Genomic DNA, 27,587 nt, shown 5'->3' with positions numbered 1-27,587 from the left:
CATCACTAACCATCAGGGAAATGGATACCATCTCACACTTATTAAAATAGCTGTTATCAAAAAGACAAGAAATATCAAGTGTTGGCAAGGATGTGGAAGAAAGGGAAAACTTATGCACTGCTGGTTGGAAGGTAAACTGGTGCAGCTACTATGGAAAACAGCATGGAGGGTCCTTACAAAATCAAAAATAGAACTACCATATGATTCAGCAATTCCACTTCTGGATATTTATCTGAAGAAAACAGAAACACTGACTAAAAATAAAATATGCATCCTCGTGTTCACTACAGCAAGACTTACAAGAGACAGGATATGGAGATCACCCAAATGTCCATCAATGGGTAAATAAAGAAACTATGATATACCTGTGTGTGTGTGTGTGTGTGTATGTGTGTGTGTGTGTAAAATAGAATATTATTCAGCTATAAAAAAGAAAAAAATCTTGCCATTTGCAACAACATGAATGGACCTTAAGGGCACTATGCTAAGTAAAATAAGTCTGACAGAGAAAGATGAATACCATATGATCTCATTTATATATGGACTCTATTTTTCAAAAAAAAGCTCATAGATACAGAGAAGAGAGCCAGGAGAGAGTGGGAGTAGGTGGGTAGGCAAAATGTGAGAAGGGAGTCAAAAGGTACAAACTGCCAATTATAAAATAAATGTCATGAGGATGTAATGTACAGCATGACAACTATAGTTAATACTACTGTATTGACTATTTGAAAGCTGCTAAGAGAAATAATCTCAAAGTTTCTCATCACAAGAAAAAAAAGTCTGTAATTATGTATGGTGATGAATGTTAACTAGACTTATTGTGGTCATCATTTGACAACATATACAAACATCAAACCATTATGTTGTACACTAATATAATGTATGACAATTATACCTCAATAAAAGATAAAGAAATGTTATGAGTATGTAACACACACCATGGTGAGTATAGTTAGTAATACTGGAATTTATGTATATTTGAAAGTTGCTAAGAGAGAAGACCTTAAAAGTTCTCATAACAAGGAAAAAAACTTTGTAACTATGTGTGGTGATGGATGTTAAGTATTAACTAGACTTACTGTGGTGGCCATTTCACAAGATATATAAATATGGAATCATGCTGTACAACTGAAACTAATGTTCTATGTCACTTATACCTAAATTAAAAAATTCATTCTTATTAAAAAGAGTGAAGAGGACTTGTTAAAATACTTCAGAAAAATAAATTATTAAATAGATTCTTTTGCTTTAAGTGAAGCCCTATACTTTAAAATGCTTCACATGATATTTATAAGCTATTTTTACCTATTATAATGCTACCATACCAATGAACCCTACAACTTACTATTCAGTAATCTACTTTGTACCTAGTCTATTTAAACACATTCCTATTAAGTATCAACCTTTAATTAGTCATGTTTTAAGGTTTAACTAGCAGTAAAAATAACTAATCCATTGGGAGGCCAGGTATACTATTCATTTGTTTAGAACTGTCCATAACAAATGGGTATTTAACTATCAAAGGTGGCTTGGTAGAGAACAACCAAATTTAGTTAACATAATGCATTTTTAAAATAAATAATGCTTTTCCCCTCTGAATAGCACTTTAGAACTATAGCACATATGAACTATTACATCCCTGAGATAGATTTCATAATTCCCATTTTACTGATGAAGACAGAAAGACTCAAAAACTGAGTAACTTGCACAAGATTCCCAGTTAATAAAAGGTAAGGTCGGAGCCTGAATCCAGGTCTCAGTTCCTGGACCTGCTGGACACTGCAGCTTAATCAGGATACACAAACACTCACATTATCAGCTCATTTCAATAACACCTTATTGGATGCTATGAATAGATTTTAAAATATTTTAGATATAAAAATCAGAAAGGCATGAAATTTAATTGTATAATGAACATCAGTAAGTCTTACACTAGTTACAAAGGTGTTGTAGAAGACAAAGTGATTCTTTGAAAAAGACTAAACCAAAGGTACTGAAGTTAACTGTGCTTTGATTTTAATGTTAAAAACCTTTATTACCATGTTATATTTTTCAGCTTTTTCTCTCTACACTTACTCTCAAAAGGTGCTAAATCTAAAGTTCTTTTCACGGTTAAAATAGTAATTTTATTAAGAATAATACCACTATTTCTTCCAGGTGATTTTTTTTACAGTTAATTCTCCAGCAAAATCATCACCCAGGAACAAGCTGGTGGTGGCATGGGGAGGAAAAGAGAGGGAGAAAGTGAAGGAGGTAGAGAGAGGGGAAAGACTTCATTTTAGTATTTCAAATCTAGCACAATTCATCATGTAATAATCTTTTCTAAAATGAGCAAATAACAGAATTAAATGATACAATAGAAAAATTAGATTTGGTGGATATTTTCAGAGCATTACACCCCCCAAAAATAGGACATACATTCTTTTAGAGTGCACATGGAACACTGTCTAGGATTGATCATGTACTAGGGCACAAAAGAAGTCTCAACAATCTTAAGAAGATAGAAATTATCTCAAGCATCTTTACTGACCACAATGCCATGAAACTAGAAATCAACTACAGAGAAACAAAGGAGAAAAAAAGGAAAGCATGGAGATTAAACAACATGCTATTAAAAAAATCAATGGGTCAATGATGAAATCAAAGTTGAAATTAAAAAATACCTTGAGACAAATGAAAATGAAAACACAACCACACAAAACTTATGGGACGCAGCAAAGGCAGTGCTAAGAGGGAAGTTTATAGCAATACAGGCTTTCCTCAAAAAAAGAAGAACAATCTCAAATAAACAATTTAACCCACCAGCTAAAAGAACTAGAAAAAGAAGAGCAAAAACACCCAAAAGTCAGCAGAAGAAAGGAAATAATAAAGATCAGGGAGGAAATAAATAAAATAGAGATTAAAATAAAATAAAATGAGCAAATAAGATTAAGATATAACTTCTAAGAGAAACACTTTTACTCCTGTGTTAAAATAACATACCAATGGCTACCAAGAAAATATACTTTACGTACATTCATTTTCATATTGATTCCAATTATGAAATGTGCTACAATTAAATGGAATGCACAAAAGATCTTTAAGGTCAGAATCAGTTTTACAAATCTTGCCAATTTTCAAATTTTATCCCTTCTGTCTCCTTACTTCGACATAAGGTGACCTCTAAAACATCACCAGCAGCTCATTATGGTACCTCCATAATCCACTTACTATTGAAGTTGAAGCTTGTTTCCTCTCACCCTGTGCTCAATTAATAGACAACAGCTGTTTTTTTGAATAGGCTGGATGTTTTAAAAACCTGCCAGGTCTTCAATTCTCCCTCCACTCACAACTGCCAATATTCATAATACTTTGCTCAATTTAATCTTTTTTTGGGTTAAATGAAAGGGAATCAATTCTTGAGGATAAAAAGATCAAACTTTAAATCCAAAATCTACAATACAATCCCAAGGTTATGAGCTGCATAGCTCTAAATAGTAGTAACAGTTATAAAAATAAAATAATGGCTAATAATTATTGAGGTCACACTATGTATCAGGCAATATGCCAACGCCTAAAAGCATTATCTCATACGATCCTCAAAATAACCTTCTGAAATTGATACTATTATTATACTCATTTTGCAGATGGGGAAACTAAGTTTTAAAGTTCCCTATGCAAAATGACATAACTCTTAGGTGACAAAGAAAGATTGGAAGTCAAAGTGCCTGAGAAATAAATTTAGGGCTTCAGTGGCCAAGCTCCAGAGCTCTCAACCTAAAATCCCCCGGTCACTTTTAGTATCTGAAAAATCTAAATGAAATAACTATTTAACTGCAAATGCCACACAAGGTAGCTACAACTGTAGGGCTTCTCTCTGTCTCTCTCTCTCTTTTGTTGTCTGTATTTCAACTTACATCAGTTCAGTATGGATAAAGTATGCTGCTCTAGTTACAATCCTTGGTTAAAAATAAGGAGGCAAATTATTAATAATTAAAGATTTGGGGGAAAACATTTTTGTAATAAGGGATTCATAACAGAAAAATAATTTAAGAGATCTCTTGTGTGAAAATTTGGGGAGACAATAGACTAAATGGCCTCAATGATCTGTGACGGATCTAATATCTAATCCTCTTCCAAACACTTTTACCCCAGAAATATGTCTGCTCCACCCTCTGGGCCCTTCCTCCCTTCTAATCTCAAACTCATAATCCACCAGCTGCTTTTTATTACCACTGGCAGGCCTAGGAAACTTTGAGATTAGCTCTCAGTCACTAGGATCAGCCGAATAAAGGCAGCTAAAGCTGACTCAACATTTATTCTTTGCTATGAATCCTGCACAATTCTTACTCTCATTTACCTATTTTCTTCCTTTTTTTTTTTTTTTTTCCTGATTCTCCTGGCTACTTGCTGACTGACTGACTGACCTCTTTCCAAATGTCTAGGTTTGCTTCTTCAACTACTGAACACCTCCTGGCAGTTGCTTAGTATATGGTCACTGAGTCTATCCCAGCCCCCATCTCTGGGATCTGGATCATTCTGATGGATTAAGAAGTGTCTAACTCCATCACAGTTCACATGCTTGTGTCTCATAAGTGCTCTCTTTTTTCTACTCTGCTTCTTTGCTGTCACTATCTAGTAACTATCATAATTTCAGCATAATGATATGTAGTATAAGTAATACTTCAAGATATCTGCAACAACTTTAATGCGATATGAAAATATTTGCGATTTCTACTGACAGAAAGTTAAAAGTACTGCAAATATTACTACAGTTTATTCCCTACATTCATAACTGAAGGATATATTAACTTTCAGGAAAAGGTTAGTGGAAAAAAAGGTAATTTTTCACCTTCTAAGTTCATGGCCCCTGAATCTATCCAGGAACATCTAATTTATGGACCCCAACTTAAGAGCCTTTGGTTAAAACCAATTGTTTTTCTCCCAAATTAATATAATAGCCTTTGGTATATCCTCAAATCTATCCTTCATCCTGATGGATCTTACAAAGGCCAATCTAATGACAATACTCTCCTGCTTAAAGTCCTTCTAAGGGCTCCCCATAGGCTAGAAGATAGTACGGCATTGAAAGACACTCTCTCCAGCTTCTGCTTATCTAATACGGTACTTCAACTCAATTTCTAGCACTGCACTGCACTTTCAAGATTTCCTGCCTGTGTCCTCTTCTTTTCTACTAGAGTAAGACTCCACCAAAGTACCATCTTTTGAAGCATCTGACTCCTCTCCTCCAAACAGAGCACTCTCTCCCTTTCCTATGAACTTCTTCAAAATCAGTAAAGGCTTCTGCCTGGCACATTATCCTGGGCTGTGGTTATCTGCACATATTCTTTTTCCCATACATGACAGTATGCTTCTCCCAAATTCAGTGTTCTCCCCACTGCAAAAGGCTGTCTTGAATATTTGTGCTGGATTTTTACTAATCTAAAAATAATATCTCATATCCCTATTACAGTGCTCAGTTTATAAAGAGATTTCATACATTTCCCTGTCTAATGCTTTTAATAACCCTGTAAAGACAAGCAGTCTTAAGTTTTACTTTTATTTTTCAGATGAGGAAACGTAAGTCCAGTGAAATAAGCTGACTTGCCCAGGCCTAATCATTTAATGAACTACAGTTAGGATCATAAACCCCAGGATCCTTGGTGCAGTATTTATTGTGAACTAAAACCAACATGCCAGGTTCAGGACAGGTGAATAAAAAGCAGAAAAGAGCTTCCTGCAAGAAGCTATTTGAACGTAGTACCAATATGACTCTATTAGCTATAGATTTTTTTAATTATAATAGCACAAGTCCTATAATAAAATTATATCATAAAGCTAAACATTCTTTAATTTTCAAAAATATAACTTTCTTTCTCTTAGAATTTTTAGTGACATTATTCCTATTATTCTAGACCTGTAAAATGAAAGCTTCTTGTAAATACTAGTTAAATATTACACTATTATTTCCATCTCTAGAAAGAAGAACTAAAGTGATAACCTAACACTTAAAAAGACTTCAAGGGTACATCAATTTAAAATTGTCAAATAAGAACTAAGACTTTCGACGTTTATTATCCTGCTGATTCATATTTATTCTGATCAAGGTGTTGAGACTTTTTAATGCAGCTTTCACATATAACATGGCTATGTATTTCACTTATCAGTAGTTCTGTCTTGTGAGATTTGAGGCTTATAAAAAACTGAGTTTTAAGAGGATGCTAGAAAAACAGCAAAGAACAAAATTTATTTCAATGAAGCAAAAATTATTTATCATTTTATGTGAAGCTGGCAATGCAGGATGGGATATGTAAGTCACAATTCCTCCTTTCAAGAAGCTTAAAACCTAGTAGGAAGGATGACAATCATAAAAATAGCTACAATTTTTAAAATATGATACTTACTATGCTTTAAAATGTGATGCTTTACATATCAAATACCTAGATAAACCTCACATATATATGCAGCTGGAGCAAGTTTTCAAAGATCCATAATATCCTTAATTGGAATGAAAAATATATTGTATATACTACATATGGCGGATATTACATAGCAGTGGAAATCTATGAACTACAGTCACAGTAACAACAGGATAAATCTCAAAAACAGCATGCGGTAAAGAAGGTGTTAGGGAGGGAGAAAAGGAAGAGCACAGAGCATCCGGAAGGTGCTGTGAAAGAAGGATGCAGAGCTTCTTTGAGTGATTTGCAGCAAGGAGCACATGGTTTCTTAGAACGAGAAATAAAACAATTTTTTTAAAGGTGGTAAATTATATTAAGAAATTTCAAAGAATTAGGGGTTGACCAGTATTCTGCTAAAGTCCTTCCAGGGTTAGAGCTGGATGAGATTAGAGCTGATCAGAGCACAAGTTCACAAACTTTATAGAGCCTGAAAGAATGGCTCTGATTATTTAACCATATAGTTAAGTTTATATCTAATTATGGATAGCTTGTTTAAAAAGAAATCCCGGGCCCTATCCAGAGATTCTGATTTAGTTGGTCCAGGGTAGAATCTAAGAATCTGTTCTTTTAAGAACTACTGCAGGGTTTGAACACAGGTTGTACAAACAATTTTGAGATACACAGTATGAAGTCACTTTTGAAAATGTAACAGAAAGAGGATGAAAATAAACTTTCTAAATACACACTTGCTAGACCCAAACACACACACAGAATGAACTAAAAGGCCTGGGATAAAGTCTTAGGGGTGGGACACAAAGGCCTAGCATCTACAAAAACAGGGAAATGTATATGTCTCCCCCACCAAACTGCAATAGGGACTTGGAAGTACCACACACCCTCACCAACACTAAGCAATAATCCTCTATTTAATACCTGGTAATTTGGCAATAAGAAAGAATATAATCATCTGGATTTTTCTAGCCATCAGTGAAACTGAAAACATTTTCTTAGTATAACGGAAAATTTTATGAATATGTCAGTGTCCACAGCCCTCCTCCCTACACTTATTACTTTTTGTTTTCTAAAAAGGAGTGACTTGCTGATACTAAGTTGACCAACATAGCAAAGGCAAAAAGTAAGAAATGTTGGAAGGAAATGACCTTGTTAGCTGGAATTTGAGGAAAATGCTTTAGAGTCTGATCGGTAAGCAGCTACAGGGCAGTAAGAGAAACAGGGAGCAGAAAAGACCTTGTAAGAATTAATAAGCTGGTTACAAATTAAATTCCCTTTAATGCTCTTTGAGGAAAATTGGAATTCCTTTTCAATAACTTTTGGGGTTGAATTATGCTTCTTGAACAAGACTCAGTTCTGAACTTGGACCATGTGTCTCTGTGGATCACTAAGGATTACAGTACATCCTGACCATTTGCATTTATAAATTATGTGTTGATATTCTTTGTGCATTCGTTTTTTCCAAGATTTTTTTTTCATTAATAAGCTTCATTTTTTAGAGCAATTTTAGGTTCACAGAAAATATGAGCGGAAAGGACAGAGAGTTCTCATATACCTTCTGTTCCCACACACATACAGCCTCCCCACTACTGATATCCCCCACCAGACTGGAATATTGTTCCAACTGCTGAACCTACACTGACAGATCATTATCATCCAAAGTCCACAGATTATACTAGAATTCACTCTTAGTGTTCCACATTGTACAGATGTGGACAAAAGATTTATAATGACAGATATAAACCACTGTAGCAACCTACAGAATAGTTTCACTGCCCTAAAAATCCTCTGTCCTCCTCTGACTATTCACCTGCAGAAGTTTTAATGAAGTTCACTTTACCAAATTTTTATTTCATAGATAATGAATGCCTTTGGTGTTGTACCTAAAAGAAGTCATTCCCATATCCAAGGCCACTTAAGTTTTCCCCTATACTATCTTCCAGGAGTTTCAGTTTCGCATTTTACATGTAGATCTGTAATGCATTTTTAGTTAACTTTTGTGAAGGGCGTAAGAGTCATCTTTGCATGTGGATGTCCAGCTGTATCAGCACTGTTCGTTGGAAAGATTACCTTTGCTCCAATGTATTGTCTTTGCTTCTTTGACTGTATTTATATGCTTCTATTTCTGGGCTCTCTGTGCTATTCCACTGATGCATTTGTCTATTCTTTGACCAATATCATACCGTCTTGATTAATGTAGTGTTATAGCAAGTCTTGAAGTCGGATACTGTCAGTTCTCTGACTTTATTCTTTTTCTCAATACTCAAGTTGGCTATCCTAGGTCTTTTGCCTCAGCATATAAATTTTAAAATTGGTCTGTCAACATCAACAAAATTTCTGGGATTTCATTTGGATTGCATTGAATCTATAGATCTAGTTTGGAAGAACTAACATCCTGTCAGTATTGAGTCTTCCTAACCATAAGCATAGAATATCTCTTCATTTATTCAGATCTTTGATTTCATTCATCAGAGTTTTATAGTTTTCCTCGTATGTCTTATTTATACATTTCCTCATATATATCTTATCTTTTACATATATATATATATATATATATATATACAGACACACACTATATATATATAGTTGTTGTTGTTGTTGTGTTTATACCTAAACATTTCATGTTGTGGGGCACTAAAGTAAATGATATTGTGCTTTCAATTTCAAATTCTACTTGTTCACTGATGGCATAGAAGCAAGCAATTAACTTTCATATATTAACCTTGTGTCCTGCAACTTTACTATAGTCACTTGTAATCCAAGAATTTTTTTGTCAGTTATTTCAGATGTTTCACACAATCAAGTAGAAATGCTGTTGCAAAGGAAAGACAGTTTTATTCCTTCCTTCCCAATCACTATAATTTTTTTTGCCTTTTCTTCTTACTGTGTTATGTTGGACTTCCAGCATAGTGTTGAAAAGCAATGGTAGGAAAGGGCATTTCTTTTTTATCCTTTCTTAGAATTTCCACTGTCCATCTCTGCTTACACTGTCCATCTCTGCTTACATGTTGTCTATTTTTTCCATTAAAACACTCAGCATATTAATCAGTTCCTTTTTAAAATTCTGGTCTGGTAATTCCAACATTCCTTCCATATCTGACTCTGGTTCTGATGATTGCTATGATTCTTCAAACTGTATTTTTTGCCTTTTAGATGTCTTGTAATTTTTTTCTGAAAGGCAGACATGATGCACTGGGTAAAAGGAACTGCGGTAACCAGATCATTAGTAAAGTAGTGGTATGGTGGTGAAGGTATGCAGAGCATTCTATAGTCCTATAATTAGGTCTCAGTCTTTCAGTGAGTCGGTACCTCTGGACTGTAAACTTCACCAATGCTTCTCATCCCCACCTCCCATTAAAATGGGACAAGAGAGCTGGAGAGGACTGGAGTTATGTGTTTCCCTTCCTCTACATGGATGGCTAGAAGGGCTCAAATTGGGTTTTTCCCTTCCCCCAGGTGGAAGGCTAGAGCTGACTGGTGTTGGGTAGTTCGCTTCCTCCAGGTTTGCCTCTAGTAAACTGTTTCTCCTGAGGGCCCACCTTGTTAAAGAGTAGGGAATACTCCGGTGTATTTTGAAATGGTTTCTTTCCCCCTCCCTCTGCTGCAAGCAGGGGGATTTTTCTCCATTATTAACTGTGAGGACCTGGTCAACCTCCTGGAGGCAAAACTCACAAAAGTGTGGGTCCCCTCCCTGCCATGACTGGATTCTCTCACAGTTTTTAACTCTCAGAGTTGTCCACCCTGAGCCTCCAGATTCACCAATTACAGTGCAGGTTTTCCTACTCTAGCACTGGTTCTTGCAGAGATTTCTGCTCTGGTAAGCTGTGATTCTCCATATCTGCCTGCCTTTCCATTTGAGGGGGCAGCAGATTATTCTGCAACCTCACTTGTTTGAAGGATCTAAGAAGAGTTGTTGATTTTTTAGTTTATTCAGCGTTTTACTTGTTAGAACAGAGTGGCAACTCCTAAGCTGCTCCTTCCATGCCGGACTGGAAACCAGAGATTCTGAGTTTTGAGATGTATTTTTAATTAATGGTTTTTAGGAGTGCTTTGTCTGGTTTTACAAATGTTTTTTCCCAGTTTTTCATTTGTCTTGAAATTATTTATATTGTTTTTGGAGGCACAGGAGTTTTAAATTCTTATGCAATCAAGTCTACGAAATTTGCCTTTTTGGTTTCTGATTTTATGGCATGCTTTGAACGGCCTTTCCATTAACAAAATTGTATTACCTTCACATATGTCTTCTTTTTATACTTTTATGGTACTTTTAGTTTTCACATTTACATTTTTTAATCCATCAAGAATCACTTTTTCTAAATATTTTATTAAGTCTGTAGCTTGCTATCACAAAATCATTTAATAAATACATCCATTATGTCCCAACTGACGTAAATAAAATTCTACCTTTATCTTAGACTACATACTTATATATAACTGGGTCTCTTTCTGGACTTTACTCTTAGCAAAAACAAAACAAAACAACACAAAAAACTGGCAACAGACACAGGCCTTTGAAGGAACTGGATAGCTGGAGACAGATAATAAAAAGTTAAGACTAACTTTTCATTGTTCACCATTTTGAATTTTATTCTGTATGCTTTGAATTACCACTCAAAAACATCAATAAAATTTTTTTAAAGTTTGGCTTACTAGACGTAATGGAATAATCAAATAGCTCAGCTTTCTGTAAATTATACCATAATAATTCCGTACACACCTGAACAATACCTGAAATATCTTGATTTCAAAACTGGGAAGTATGACTTAATCTCTTCTATTTTATTTGGTTTTTTTGAGGGGGGGTAATTACATTTGTTTTTTTTAATGGAGGTACTGGGGATCAAACCCATGACCTCAAGCATGCTAAGCATACTGTCAACCAGTGAGCTATACCCTCCCCCCCAATCTCTTCTATTTTAAATGAATAGTGAAAGTGCCTCAAATATGTCTTGAACTAGAGATTTCTCTGCCATTTAATATGGTCAAACACAAAACCATTTTCTATCCTGAAGGGAGAAAAAAGCTCTTTTGTCTTAATTGTTGTAAGCAAAGCTACCACCTCAGAGGTATAAAAACCTCATGTAAGCATGTGCCCTAGATCCAGCCATCACAAACATGTTTTGTTTCCTCCATTGAATGTTAAATAGTAATTAACTTTTTCTGCTAATACCTATAGTCAAATACTTAATTCAGAGTCTAATCTTTTTATTCTAACACAACCCAATTTTCAATATTATTTCTTTATAATTTGATCTCAATGTCAGATGCCAAATCTGACCTCTGTTGTAACCATAATATCATAAAGCAAACTGGCTAAGACAGAAAAAAACATTCATCTGGTAGCAGATAGAAAAACGGGTTTCATTTTTTTAAGTTACTCTCTTTAAGAGTCTCTCCCTCACAACATTTTCTAAACAACTATTAAAGGTAGACTCATTTAGTCATTTTAGCCTTTCTGCAAATAAAATATTTTCAAGCTCTTGGAAATACTCCAACAGAACTGGGAAGGTGACCTAGTATTTAGTTTCATTTGCATAATTAATAATTACATAGATTAGATACTATCTCTGTGCCCTGTAAGTCTGTTCTCACTACCTGCTCTCCTAGGGACTCTCCCACCCTCTTTTTTTCCCCTAATAAACAAACTCCTTTAACATGTAGAAGACACACATTCCACATATCTCCCAGGAACACTAAGTGAAAATGTAGAAGAGAAACCAATTCTTTTAATAAAGTATAATTACCCTTATGTTTTAAACCCTCCTGCATTTGATTATCATAACATTATCATCCCCATTTAACAGGAAACAGATCAACTTGCCAAACAACATACTACTAGCAGTAGAAACAGATCTCCTGATAGAATGTCCTTTACCCTAAATATCCTTCTTCCCACCACTCCACAGCACAACAAGTGAACACTAGCAATACATGTTTAAAAAAATTAAGTTCAAGTGGTAGAGTGCATGCTCAGCACACAAGAGGTCCTGGGTTCAATCCCCAGTACTTCCTTCAAGCAGAAATCAACGAATAAACCTAATTACCTCCCCCTCATAAAACAAACAATACAAAAAAATTCAGTTCAGTATTTAAAGAAATAATTTTCTATCTTCTAAACAAGAAATGATCTCAAGGAATGCCAAACGATACCACACTTTAAAAGATTCCAGGCAGCAGGTAATGCATTTTCTTTTCTCTTTTTGTCTCCGGAGCCAGACCTTACACCATACAGTACTTATCTAATGGCTACCTACTACCAGATCTCAACCATCCAAAGCCCAGGCCAACATACAAATATTAGAAACACCCAGTACTGAAACCTGGGTACTTTCCATGTGAGGCTCCTTCTCAGACAAAATGACCCTTAGTTTACACTAACGATTCTCAACCATATCAGACTGGATGTCCCCATTCCATAAAACACTTTCCAACTTGTGTTTTATCACCCTGAAATGAAATTAAAAACAATCTTCCTACAGACAACTTTAAACAAACCCATGTACCCTAAATAAGATATAAATGAGTGAAATGAAAATTATTTGAAATAAGATAATATGCATTTCGATGTGTTAATCTTGAAACAAAACTGAACTAGAAGAAGACATACAGGAGTAGTTTGTAGCTAACCATGACTGTTACGAATGCAAAGTAGTTTGTGATGCAATTTTCCCAAACTGTAAACAACTCATGATCAAATTGTGAACAAAACAAATCTTCCTTTCACACACAGTTGCATGCAGAAATAGACACTGGAAAATTCAGTCTCAGTGAAAACCATGGTTTAGATGTAAAATGGAGGTTCTAGGTTCAGATAATTACAAATGTTACATAACTGTCAGGCAGGATACTCCTAAACCATGGGGACATGGGGACATTCTTTGTTCAGAACAGCCCATGCATTACAAAGTGTACAGCATCCCTGGTCCCCAGTCATCAAATGCTAGTGCTTAGCCCCAATTTTTCCAACAATCCCAAAAAATACCTCCCAAATTCCCCCTAGAGATCACTCCCATCTGGACCCACTGCCTGAAACATAATTCGACTATCACAGTATAATGTAAAGAACAGTAGGCAAACCTGGGTTAGAGTTCCAGTTCTACTACTTATGGGTTATGTGGTCACTGGCAGTGAACTGTAAACCTCAGTTTCCAGTGTATCAACAGGGAATAAACACTACCTAGGCTCTGTGAACTGACTCAGGTTGACTCAACAACATGTGCGTAGCACAGGGTAGGTGGTTTCCAACACATGGCATATTGAGATGTGAAGAAGGAGGCTGATGCAGATTGAGAGCAGCAAGAAGTGACATGAATGTGGAGGAGGCTGAAGATATAATAAGCACACAAAATGAAATTTAACACACAGCAGCCTATGGACATTTCAGAGAGTAGTCAGCAGTCCTATTTATTTCAACAACCCCTGAAAGCATTAGTATATTTTGGTATAGTGAAATAATTAATATTCAGGATGACCTCCAAATTAAGAAGGCAAGAAAGACATCTTTAAGAGACTTCCACCATACACAACTGAAATTTCATTAAGTTTTCATACTTAAGAGAATGACTATCTAAAAAACATTATCTAAACTTTTACTCAGAAATTACCCTATTCCAGATACTGGGAAAACACAGATAATTAATACACCATACCTGTCTTTAAATAGCTTACCATCCAATAGATACAGCTTGGTTCAGAGAAGAGAGGTAAGGAAAAGGTACATTAGGAGTTGGGAAGGCAGTAAAAATTAACATTTAAGGATCTATTCATGGAGGGATTTGAATGCCATTCAAATAACTCTGAGTTTTACTGGACAAGAGAATTTTCCAGAAAACTAGTGCTTCTGTGGCACACCTGATTTCCAAATAATACTGAAAAATGGCCAAAAATAAAAGATTTGAACAAATGCAAATTTTCATTAATAAGATCCCTGAAATTCAAGTATACATTCTTAACATGAGAAAATAAACCGGGGGTAGGGGGGAGGACTAAACCAAGAGTAGAGAGCAGTTCGAGTTCATTTCTTAAATAATGAAAATATTATTAAATGTATTGAACCTGGGACCTTAAAGAAAAATTCAGCATAATCTTATATGTATCCTTCATTTTTCTCCCAAGCAGGTCGCAGAACTCTCTAAACATGTATTAAGCAATGCTTCATATCACCCCTGGAAGGCAAGAGTTAGGCTGCAGTATTACCAGCTTCTTTTTACTATGGGGAAACTGAGGAACAAAAAGAATAAATTACAGTATGGTCACAAAGTAAGCTATTATATTCTTCTAGGACTTTTAATTAAAGACTTCAAGCTGACATTTCATCTTTTATTCTCACCATCTGACTACTAGAATTACCTTTTATTATCGCCTTAACAGAAAAAAAAAAAAAAAAGACAAACTAAACTTTGAGATCGTTTTCTATTTGGTACTGCTGCCAAGAAATCAGAGTTTAAGTTCTGCCTCTTGAAATTATGATACCTGCAAGAACTGCAAGGTGTTAAGCAGTAATCCAATTTTCAAAAAACCAGACACCTGTAAATAGCAGGACAGGTCAGGAATTCTAGGCCCAAATTTTTACTTCGACTATCTGGCAGGCTCAGATGTGTGTTTGTAAAACAGGCTTTGCAGATGCTGTGATGAAAAGGAGCCTTAAGTGGCCCAGAAGAGTGGTATCAATACACCCACTACTGCAAAGCTGAAATCCAATGCTTTCTTCCCTCTGCCCCTCCCTGCATTGCACCACGCATCAGGAGATTCCTGGTACACACTGAGGCCTGTGCAAAGATCCTCCCCTGTTTGCCTTAAAATGCGGTAGTCTGAGGATGCCCAGGGCCTCAGTTAACAATGAGGACACCGGATGTGGCTGAACACATCTCAGCATCTCGCCTCTCCAGAATCTAGGGCTTGATCCGGAGGATTCTACTGGACAGAGTTCTGCTACTATTTCATTTTTCACACACGCACTGACAACCCCTACCCCCAAGTCCCCTTCCTCAGCCTCCCACCACCACCACCACCATCCCCCAGCCAAGTGGGCGTCCCAGGGACGTAAGGAGGAGGAAAAGGGAGGTCAGCGCGCAGGGACCTGGGCCGAGAGGCCCTCCGACGGGCTGGGGTCCCGGCCGCCCAGCCCCCGGAGCCCAGACGCCCAGACCTGGCCTCGGCCAACGCGCCGCCGCTGCCGCCTATCAGCGGAGCGCAGGGGCGGGGCCGCCTGGCTCGGCGGCGGCTCGGCCGGCGGGCGGGGACGGGCGGGGGACCGACTGCCGCGCAGCTCCGGCCGCCGCGCGCAGACACCGGGCCCGGCTCCCGAGGGCGCCAGCGCGGCCCCGGGGAGCGCGAGGAGCCGGCGAGCGCGCGGCCTGCCGTTGGCGGCCTGGTCCGCCACGCTCGGTGCCCACCCGCCCCCGAGGTGGGGTCCAAGCCCCCGGAAAGATGGTGTCCTGGATGATCTCCAGAGCCGTGGTGTAAGTGCCGCTCACCGCGCCCCGCAGCCCACGCGAGGCCCGAGGGAGATGGGGGGAGGGGTGCGGCCAGGAGGAGAAGGGAAGGCCCGGGCCTGGGCGGGGGTGGGCTGGACTGGCCTTGGGCCTGGCCGGGGTCTGGGGGCTCTCGGCCTCCTCACCCTAGTCCACGTCGCTGCGGAGCTCCCTGCGTCGGACGAAGGCCCGGCGGCTGCGGCGCGGCCGGACTGCGTGCGGCTCGTCAGCTCTGCTCCCGCGGCGTTGGGTGGGCAGGCGCACAGGGTAGGCAGCGCGCGCTCCCTGCTCCCGCTCCCCGCGCTGCGCGGCACCGCCCTGCGGGCCTGGGAGCGGCGCGCCTCGCGGCGGCGCCGTGCGCAAGCTCCGCAGAGGCTGAGAGCGGGAGGCTCCGCGATCCGCCTGTGGATTCCGTGGCGGCGCCTAGCCTTTGTATCCTGCCGCTGTTGCGTTGCGGGTCTCTCTGGGCGGCCGATTGCCACTGGGTCACGTGTGGTAGGAGGAGAGATTAGTCTAAAAACCCGAGACGGCTCCCGGCTGAGATCTCTGGGAAGGGTCTCAGTTGTCCCGAGATCTACAGCTTATCGAGAAAGCAGCTCATTATTGAACGGTGACACTCGCCAGCTCGCACAGATCCCAGAATTCGGCCGTCTTGGCGGAAGTATTGCTAAGTGATTGAGAGGCTACAGGTCTCTGTGGCCTTTGTTCAAATTGTCGGTTCATTTCATTGTGCTCTTACCAACAAGTGCTGCAGACCTATAAGAAAAAAATAAGTTGAATTGTGCTGTTTACTCAGTAAAGGTATTTGTTGGACTATAATTTAAACTGATTTACTCCCATCCCCCTCAACTTAACCCCCTCCTCAAAAACAGAAATCACCAAGTAAACAACAAAGACTTAGTTACAGCCAGGGGCCGGTGGATTCATTATTCATGATCTCTATAGGAGTAATACTATCTCGGTACCTTTATGAAATGTTTTTATGAGGTGGCAGACTTTTCTAACTATATAGAATGAGGAAAAAATAACATTACCAGATTTTTAATTTTGTTTCTCAGTGGGCAGAAGGAGCTAATTTTTCTGTGTGTTTTGGTTTTATTTTGTTTGGGAGTGAATCACCCGCTTAGTAGCCCTGTTAAACCTGATTTGCAATAGCATTCAAAATTTGTCTTTTGATTGTCTTCATGCAGTTTGTCCTTCCGCGGTACAGTTTCTAGTTTTAAAGCTTCCTGTGTTCATCTGTACAAAACTAAAAAGAAATAAAAGCATTCCACGGATGTCTTTTTTTTTTTTTTTTTTTTTTGCCTTTTGGGGCCTTGTTTGAGTCTTCATTTTAATAATACAGGCATATCTTTCCAGACCTAGTAGACGTCTACCAGTTGTGTCTGCATCTAGACATGAAGGGCCCCGTTAAGAAGCTGTACCTTTTTTTTTTTTTTAATTTTCAGGGTATCTTTAACCAGTTCTTTAACTGATAGATAGAAAATTGTAAAGCGCTTTGATTTAGTTTGCATTACTCACATCAGATTTTTGTTTTTAATCATTGACTTTGAGTTATGAATGTCTTTTCTGGGTGCTGTCTATAACACAAAAGTTAGTAACACATAACTGAGCTTTATGGAACTGACAGTTCGAATACTGCTACTGCTGTGCAGGTCAAGTCTTGTAAGAGTTACACCCAGTGCTACAGAGTTCAGAGGAGGAAGAGATTATATCTGGTTGAAGAATCAGAAAAAGCAAGGGAGATTACACTTGAGATGGGCCTTAAAGGACAGACTGAATTTAGACAGCCAGAGATGAAAAAGGAGAGGATTCCAGATAAAGAGATCACTGTGAGCCAAAGCACAGAGGAGGGAAAACCCAGATTAGTTACAGAGGACTTGAGGGACTGGGGAGATAAAGCTGAAAAGGCAGGCTGGGCCCAGTTTTCAAGGAATGTAAGGAAGAAGTGATAGATTTTATTAGGCAGCAGTGCCTTCGCTTTGGAAGATTCTCTGCCTTGTGTGAGATCGATGTAAATGGAGAAACTCCGAAGATGGGGAGACCACTTACGGGGCTCCCTAACAGGAGAGAGGGGATTAAAGCTTGCATACTTGAACCTACAGAATTTAAAGCATGAGGCAAAGGAAGGAGCAAAATGTGAAGGACAAAGGGTCATGGAAATGTATTTATCAAGTGTCAGGAAATGTATTTCATGAGCCATTGAACCATTCATTAGTCTATTAGAAAGCACAGTTGTCAGGGGATACAAGCATCACTGTATTTTTGCTCCTCTGCCCTCCAATTTCTCTTTCTCTAAGCACTGAATGTTTTCTACTCCCTTGATCATATGTAAGAACACAAAGGATCAACCCCAGGGTCTACACAAACTTGGAAAACCTTTCTCAAACCAGGAAAAAGAATTTACTTAACATTCTTTCTAATCCACTGGAACAGTCAGCTTAGTCCTGAGTCTGAAGAAAGATCAGACAGTTCTCTTAACATGAGCCTCTGGTGGCATGTGAAAGGAACACAAGGACCTTCTTTAACTGGAGCTCCCTGTGTGCAGGAGCACTTTACTTTCTCCCCAGACTGACAGATCATTTCAGGGAGGCTTGGGAATCAGACCTGGATGCCAGTTAATAGCTTTGGGGTCCTGGGCAACATACTAAATCCATCTGAGTTTCAGTGTCCTTGCCTTTATTTTATTTTTTGTGGGGGGAGGGGAGGGAGGTAATTAGGTTTGTTCTTTATTTATTTTACTTTCTAGAGGAGATTCTAGGGATTGAACCCAGGACCTCGTGCATGCTAAGCATGCTCTCTACCACTTTGAGCTATACTCCACCCCCCACTGTCCTTGTCTTTAAATGGTTATAATATTTTTACCTCCTTAAAACTATTGTAAAGATTAAATTAGTTTAACTAAAACACATCAAATGTGGTGCCTGGTATTTGTTGGCACTAGAAACATAATAGATAAATAAATAGATTTTTTGGGTAGAGGGGAGAGGTGTAAGATGGTATAGAAAAAATATCATGGGACTTTAATTGTCCTTATCACTGGAAACCTGGAATTTAGAACTAGTTTTTTGCTGTGTTTTTTTTTCAATTGAGTTATAGTCAGTTTACGATGTTGTGTCAATTTCTGCTGTACAACACAATTTTTCAGTCATACATGAATATACATATATTCATTTTCATACAGAACTAGCTTTGATTATGCTAACCAGCTGAATGACCTTGAGTCAACTTCTTACTGATTATAGACCTCTATTTCTTTCTCTGCAAAAAGACCTGATAACCTCAACTTTTGTACAGCTGTAGCGTTCTGTAATGCTATGAGGATTTTTCATCATTTCCAGTCTTTTTAAAATCAGTTTAACTTTACAGGCAATATTGAAAGGTTAGTTAGCAATTATTAAGGGATAGTAACCTGAGACTACCAAATGATATGTGATACCCATACCTTACCTTTTAAAACACGACTCTTAGAGGTTGAGGGAAACCCCCATTTTCCTAACTTTTCTTAATTTGTGTATACAGCATAGCATTGTGGTTAAATTAAGATCAGGACTAAAAACAGATTGCCTGAAAAAAAAAATTTTTTTTTTGGTGCCAAAACCTGGGACCAAAAAAAATTTATTATTATATGGTAAGCATCTTCTATGTTGTTCTGAAGTCTTATTTTATATCTTCTATTTGATCAAACCAGTATTCATAATCTTCATAGCCATTCTTCTATTTTTTAATTTTCCTTTTGGATCATTTCTAATATTGTATTATCATAGGTAATGCTACAATGTAATTATCATGCTGCAATGGACATCATTTATATATACTTTTTAAGTGTTTCCTTAGGATAAATATCCAAAAGGAGTATTTCTGAGTCAAAGGCTATGAATATCTTTAATGACCATTGATATCAATTGCCAAGTTGCTATCCAGAAAGATGTTAATATTTTACACTTTCACCAACAATGTATGAGTACTGTCTTTATCACAGTTTAGCCAGATAGGGGAGTTTTAACTTTTTTTATACTTCCCTAATGAATATAACAGATCTCATTGTTCTCATTTGCATTTTTTCTTATTAGCAAGGTTTAATATTTGTCCTAGTATTTATTTAGTATATCATATATTGTACAAATAGTCTTTATGCTCTTTATCCATTTATCTCTTGGTTACTTGATAATTCACTTGTTTATCTGAGCTCCTTCCATAATAAGGAAATTAACTTTAAAGTCCTATTTGATGCAAGTGTGTTTCTCAATCTAATTATACTTCCCTTTAGATATTTTATTTTTAGTTATATAGAGAGTTGATAGTTTTTAGTGCAGTTCAACTTGTTCATTTTTTACTTTGTAATTTCTTTCTCATTTCTAAATATAAAATACTATTTACTCCAGATTCTTTATCAGTACTACTTTCTCACATAGAGTTAGATAAATTTGGTAACTTCCTTTTTAATTCTGTACATCTGTATTTCCCTTTTTACATCATAACATTTTTATTTTTCTTTTACCATATTTTTATTATCTGGCAGTACTACTAAACCTCAATCTTCTTTCTTTAATTGATCCTCTTCAATTATATTTAATGGGTATCTTTAGAGTCTAAATTACATACTCTAGCAATACTCTAGCTTAAAAACCATACTCTAGCAATTGTGCCCCTTTCTTTCCAACATCATATTTTCCCTCTGCTAGACCTCTCTTGTCAGCTTGCAAACATGCCATTTATTATTTCTCCTATCTTAAAAAAAAAACAAAAAAACTCTTTCAGCCTACTATACTTTTCACCTCATTACCCTATTTCTTTCCCTCCCTTTAAAGCAAACACTGTTCAGAAGAACAGTCTGTATACACTTTCTCCACTTCCTCGCCTTCAGGTCACTGTTGAAGCCATGCTACTTAGGCTTTGCCACCAACCACTCCATTAAAGTTACCCTTCCATAGGTCAGTATCGACCCCCTACATGGCCAAATTGGTCCTTGTATGACTTAGCAGCAGATTTGGGTTTTTTAAATTATTTTATTCATTTACTTTTTTTTTTTGGTAGGGGGAAGTAACTAGGTTTATGTACTTTTAGAGGAGGTACTGGGGATTGAACCTAGGACCTCATGCATGCTAAACAAGCATTCTACCACTTGAGCCATACCCTACCCCCAGCAGCAGCTTTTCATACAGTTGCTCATTCTCTCCTTGAAGTACTTTCTTCACTTGGATTCCAAGAAACTGTGCTTCTTCATAACTCACTAACCACTCCCTACTCAGTCTCCCTTGCCACATTCCTTTACATGCCCTGAGTTATTAAAATTGGTGTGTCCAGGCGCTCAGTTCTTAAACCTTTTCTCTTTTCTATCTACACCTATGAGGACTCCCATTAATTTACATTTTCAACCCAGACCTCTGCTGAACTCATGATCATACATATTTTTAACTGCCTCCTTAACTCTATTTGGAAGCATTTAAAAGTCGTCTCGAATTTAAGATATCCAAAACTGAACTCTTGAATTTTCTTTTTGATCTGCCTCTGGCAGCTTGCCCCAGCCCAGTTAATGATAGCTCAGCCCTTCAGTAGTTTAGGCCAAAAACTTTGGCATCATCCTTGATTCTTCTTTTTCTCCAATTCCATACGTTGAAGACTACAGAAAAGCTTGTTGTCTCTACCTGCAAGATATACATCCAGGATCCATCCAGTTCTCAACACCTTTACTTACATTACTCAATTCCAAGCCAGCATCATCTCTGAAACATATTGTTATAGTAGTAACCTGCCTCTGTCCTTTTTCTGTGTGTGTGCTGGTTAAGATTATGACAGGATTAATTAAAAACATCTTAAATCCTTGGGAACTTTGAGGGCAGTCACAATTTACAAGTGATATTTTTCTTCCGTTATATGTGCTTTAAATATTTTTAAATGGTTGTAAAATCTCAGTGATGGCTAAAATAATTTCTTTCAATTAGGTTAAGGTAGATTTTATCTTTATTTACCAGTTTTAATGAACTCCATCATGTAAATAGCTTAACTGTTCATGAATTGTGTCTAAGAATAGGATACTGCTGTTAGACAACAAGAAATAAGATAAATGGGAGCAATGATGTTTTCAAGGAAACTGGAAAAGTTAAAAATCTAAAAGTTAAAAATCTTAAACATATAATTTGTTGTGACTGCCCAGCAAGAGGTGATCGTTTCTGTCTTCCTAAACTATTGGGTCTTGTTTTCATTGCAGAGGCCAGAACTTCCAACAAGATTCCTTTATTATAGCCTTCACTTAAGAAACAATTTCCTTTTGTCCACTTTTTGTCAGTGCTGCTGTATTAGCTATTTCTTTTTCCACTGGATTCTTTAACCCTTTTATGATAGAGATTCTTATATTCTCTTCTTTCAGTATAGAGTTAAATGTTCAAATAAATGGTGTATTACAATAATAATGGCATAAATGGTATAAATACCCTAAAATAAATATGGCATTACTGTTTTGGTCATCACATGGAAAAAGATTACTGCTGAGTTTCTGTTGGCAGAACGTGAGCTTATTTCTGTGTCACTGATTATGCATTTGCCCTAAACTACCCTTTTCATACATTTTTTTGAGGTTAAATGGAAGGTTAAAGGTAAAAATTATTCTACGTGTCTTAATGTTTACAAAACTATCTGTTAGGGGTTTAAGCATACTTATCCTATTACTGAAGTAAATTTACCATCGTCGGTCATATGAAAATTACAAAGGCCAGGATGACTGAAAATCAAGTGAGGTGGTATACTCACTAAGATACTGTGGCCAGAGAAAACAGTAGCAGTTGGAATTTAACAATGGCTAAAGATTTTAAGTAAAGAACAGACTAGCTAATGTTAGAATATTATACAGCTATTCATAATGATATTCAAAATATTTTTAATTTTCATTTGACATTCTTTTAAATATGTCAGAGCTTCTTAACTTAGCACTACTGACATTTTGGACTGGATAATTCTTTCTTGCCAGGGCTGTCCTGTGCATTGTGGGAGGTTTAGCGGCATCCTGGTCTCTAATCACAAGGTGCCAGTAGCATCCCACCCACCTAGATATGACAGCCAAAAATGTCTCCAGGTGTTGCCATATATCACCTAGTGGGCAGAAATGCCACTGGTTGAGAACCACTTTGTTAAGTGAAAAGGGAAGGAAAATATGTACGGGAGGGAATGAGCCTAGAAAACTACACTGTTCAGTATAAGAGCCACTTGTGACATGTGGTTATTGAAATGTATGTTAAATTAAGAATTAAGTTCCTCAGTCATACTAGTCACATTTCAAGTGCTCAGTGGCCATGCAAGCTTAATGGCTACCTTATTGGGGAGCACTGAAATAAGAGTGTTTACATCATTGCAGAAAGTTCTGTTGGAGTGATTCCCTACAGATACAGTCTGCTCGGCATCCCCATCTGAAAATGGCTTTGTTGCTTACTATTTGCTGCTTCTATGGGAGAAATTATAGGCTATAATGATATTTGGAAATTCATAAACATCTTGGGAATCTCAAGAATGTTCTGTATAAAATACTGTTGCTGATCAATCTGTCATAATTTTTTACTGCTTTAAAATTAATTTCTATACTAATATTTACAGAGAATTTCCCAAAATTGATGACAATTGCTGATACAGTACCTTTTGAGAATAATTTTCATAATCATATATTCTGCATATCAGCTCTTATGGTCCTTATTTTCTAAATTTATAAATGAAATGTGGATTACAAGTTATGCTTTTCCTGGTCCTAAAAGTTCTTAGGTTATTAGGATTTGAATACAGAGCCAAGAATTTCCAGTATGTTGCTTTCCTTTCTATTAACAATGTCATCAACTCTGCCAAAGCAGAGCTACCAAAAAAATCATGAAAACCAAAGTCACAGGAAAAATCTAAACATAGTAGACTTGTACTGGGCCAGTAATTCAAAACATAATTTCAGAATGTATTCAAATATATCATTGCTGAGAGCATTAATATTTTCAAGTAATAATATATCCATTTTAGGAAAGAATTATTCTCACCCATAAATAAAACCAAACATTCTGCTATGGAAAGTCTCCTTAACCTTTTATCATGTCACATTTCTGAGTAATATATTCATTTGCTGGGGCTTCTATTACAAAGAACCACAAACTGGGTGGCTTAAACAAAAGAAAATCATTGTGTCAATGGGGTTCTTCCGTCTGCAGGCTATGAGGGAGAATCTGTTGCATTTCTCCCTCCTAGCTTCCGTTGGTTTGCTGGCCATCTTTGTGTTCCTAGGCTTGTAAATGTGTCACCCTGATCTCTGCTGTCATCTTCCGGTGGCATTCTCCCTGCGTGCATGTCTCTCTCCAAATTTCCCATTTTTATAAGGATACAAGTCATTTTGGATTAGGGCCTACCCTAATTACCTCATTTTAACTAGATTACCTCTGTAAAAACCCTATCTCCAAATAAGGTCACCATATCTTTCTTGGAAGGACACAATTAAATCCATAATAATCTCTTTTATATATCCTGAGGAAAACTAATATGTGGCAAGGATAGCGTAAGGGATTAGATTAGAAAAGTAGGGAAAAAATCACTGGAGGCATGAAAGGGAGAGCAGAAACCTTGCTAAAAATCTTGATTATATTACTTGTATGCTTCCTGTGGAGAACGATAGATAAATTGCTATGAAACATTTTGTATTTAATAAAACTTACATATTTAAATAAATGAATACATTAACCTTGCATTACATCAATATCAAGAATAATTAATAAACAAATGTTTGGCATTTTAAAAAAAAGTATGATTACATATAGCACTGAATAAATTATATGCTACAGGTTCTGCTAATGGGACACTTTTCATCATCAAACTTTAATCTTTAGGGCTCCCAAAATTAGGAATGCACTATCACCAAAACTGTAAAGTGGATAAACTCACTTCCTTTCTTTGTTAAACATTTGAGAGACCGACAGGAACAATGAGCAGTAGGTATCCTTGAGTGTCAACTTAAAGAATATGGCAATAGAAGAGAATAAACTTACTGGTCTTTGCCTAAGAGGTATCATTATTGCCATGATCAGTTCTTCACTGCTTCGCGCCTGTGGTCTTTGTTTTCTATTGAGCACACCAGCCAATCTCACTATGGCTGAACAAACTTCTCAGTTGTTCATTTTATGTTTATTTGCATTGTATTTTTTTAATCATTAATTTTTATCAGCCCTAGTTTTTGTTTCTGATTTTCTGAAATATGGGGCCTCTCAATTTTCACTTTGTATACCTAGGTTAATTTTGCCAATAGAAATGACAATGGTTTTAAGGTGTTTAATGGATGATAAGTGTACAGGAAAAAGTATTCTCTAAAGATACACCTCTCGGTCCATATAAAAGATCCATGCAAGTGTATAAATCATAAACAACCTAAAAATATTAAATTTTTAAATAAAACTATTTGAGAAAAGTGGTCTGAAAGCTTTGTGTAAAGATATTCTGAAAGGATATCTGGTCTTTTCCTTGCCAAGTAAAAGTTTCAGATATGCAAATTGGAAATAAACTTTTTCCCCCTATACAAAGTTTATGCATTGTTACTATGATTAAATAATTTTTAGAAACTTCTAAATCCTATGTCTTGTGTTATTTTATGTGATAAATATGATATAAGTAATACTTTATTTCACATGATCTCCTCTAAGTTTAAGAAATAAAATGTATTGTCTAGGAGTAGGGAATTAAGAGGTACAAAATACTATGTATAAAATACATAAGCTCCAAGTTTACATTGTGCAACACAATGTAATGTAAATATAATCAATAGTTTATAATAACTATAAATGGAGTATAATCTTTATTTTAAAAATTGTGAATCGCTATGTTATACACCTGAAAATTATGTAATATTGTCCATCAACTACGGCTCAATAAAAAAACTAACAGGCACAAGTCATTTTTTTAAAGAAATAAAATGTACTGTCTTCCAGTAGCTCTGTACCCATTACCTTAAATGTTTGCTGGTGACAGATTCTTATAGTGCTTTAACTAAAATAGATCACCTAAAACTAAGATCAGTCAAACATAGGTGGTAAACCATTTTAAGAGTAATAGTTACAATAAAATGATATCTTGATTACCTTGAATGACCAAGAAATATAAAGGAAATGCTGAAAATTATATAACCTGTAACCTAAAAATGACACTGCCTATTTGCAATTTAAATATGTGATGAGAGGAGGAACTGTATGAGGAAAGAAAGCATTCAGTTTCTTCCTTTGAGGAATTCAGTTTTACTCCCCCACTTCAAAGTCGGGCAACACTGTCTCTTGTCCTCTTTTTCATACTTTCCTCAGCTTTTTGTCTAGTTTTACTCTTTTTCCCTTCATTCTCAATAAAGGTGAGGAGAAAATGGTATGGTCTCTGACATGTGCAGAGATACGATAATTTAAAAGCTTACAAATATAATCTATATTTTCCAAACCAACTGAGAAAAAGAGGAGGCTAGAGAGAGAAAGACCAAATAAAGAGGGCAGATGGTGGGGGGAACATATGGACAAAAGAAATTATGGTAGAAATGGGTTCAAATATATCTGTGAAGACAATAAATGTACATGATTACATTCTTCTGTTAAAAGATAGACTGTAACACTGGATAAAAAACCTATAAAGTTATAAAATGTGATTGAAAGATAAAAGATCTAAATAAATGGATAGCTGATATTAATGGATCAAAATTAGTTGATGAATACCAATTTTCCCCAAATAGATATATAAATTCAGTGGAATCCCAACATGATTTTGTTGTTTTGGGTTTCATGGAACTGGATAGACTTAATTATCTCTGGTTCATAGGAAAGAGCAAAAGCTTAGGAATCAATAATATAGCAGCAAAAACAGGGAAGGAAAAATTGCCCTATTACATATCAAAATTTATTATAATGTTGTAGTAATTGAGGCAATGTAGTGTTGGTGCATTGCTTGACAACAGACTTAATGAAACACAGTCAGGAATCCAGAAACTAACCCAGGCATATATGGAAATCTGATACAACAGAAGTAGTGTTCAAAATCAGTGGGAAAAATAATAAATGCTTGAGAGTGTGTGGAGAAAAGGGAACCCTCCTACACTGTTGGTGGGAATGTAGTTTGGTGCAGCCATTATGGAAAACAGTATGATAATTCTAAAACTAAAAATGGACTTACCACATGATCCAGCAATCCTACTCCTGGGCACATATCTGGGGGGACCTCTAATTCAAAGGGATACATGCATCCCTATGTTCATAGCACTATTTACAATAGCCAAGACATGGAGACAACCTAAATGTCTATTGACAGATGACTGGATAAAGAAGTTGTGAATAGTGTGTGCATGTGTGTGTATATATATGTGCACACACACATATGCACACAATGGAATACTACTCAGCCATAAAAAAGAATAAAATAATGCCATCTGTAGCAATACAGTTAGACCTGGAGATCATCATTCTAAGTGAAGCCATCCAGAAAGAGAAAGACAAATACTGTATGATACCACTTATATGTGGAATCTAAAAAACAAAAACAAATGAACATACTTACAAAACAGAAACAGACTCACAGACATAGAAAACAAACTAATGGTTACCAGTGGGGAGAAGGGATGGGAAGGGATAAATCAGAAGTTTGAGATTTGCAATACTAACCACTATATATAAAATAGATAAACAACAAGTTTCTACTGTATACCACAGGGAACTATATTCAATATCCTGTAGTAACCTATAAT

The 27,587-nt window shown here is 36.8% G+C and overlaps 2 protein-coding genes across 3 annotated transcripts in view; one reads left to right on the top strand and one right to left on the bottom strand.

The window, feature by feature from the left end:
* The window catches only part of JMJD1C (jumonji domain containing 1C), a 257,864-nt gene extending 241,621 nt beyond the window's left edge, over positions 1 to 16,243 (bottom strand). For both annotated transcript variants that reach the window (XM_064488133.1, XM_064488134.1), the window contains exon 1: positions 16,012 to 16,243. The gene's annotated coding sequence lies outside the window, so the exon portion shown is untranslated. The remainder of the gene's footprint in view (positions 1 to 16,011) is intronic.
* The window catches only part of REEP3 (receptor accessory protein 3), an 89,529-nt gene continuing 77,580 nt past the window's right edge, over positions 15,639 to 27,587 (top strand). Inside the window, exon 1 of the mRNA XM_031461232.2 lies at positions 15,639 to 15,853. Coding sequence (XP_031317092.2) covers positions 15,822 to 15,853 — 32 coding nt within the window. The 5' untranslated portion in view covers positions 15,639 to 15,821. The remainder of the gene's footprint in view (positions 15,854 to 27,587) is intronic.

This window comes from Camelus dromedarius, chromosome 8 (assembly GCF_036321535.1).
Source record: "Camelus dromedarius isolate mCamDro1 chromosome 8, mCamDro1.pat, whole genome shotgun sequence".
Lineage (NCBI taxonomy): Eukaryota > Metazoa > Chordata > Mammalia > Artiodactyla > Camelidae > Camelus > Camelus dromedarius.
The sequence above is the reverse complement of the archived record's forward strand: the minus strand, read 5'-3'. Positions and strand labels throughout refer to the sequence as shown.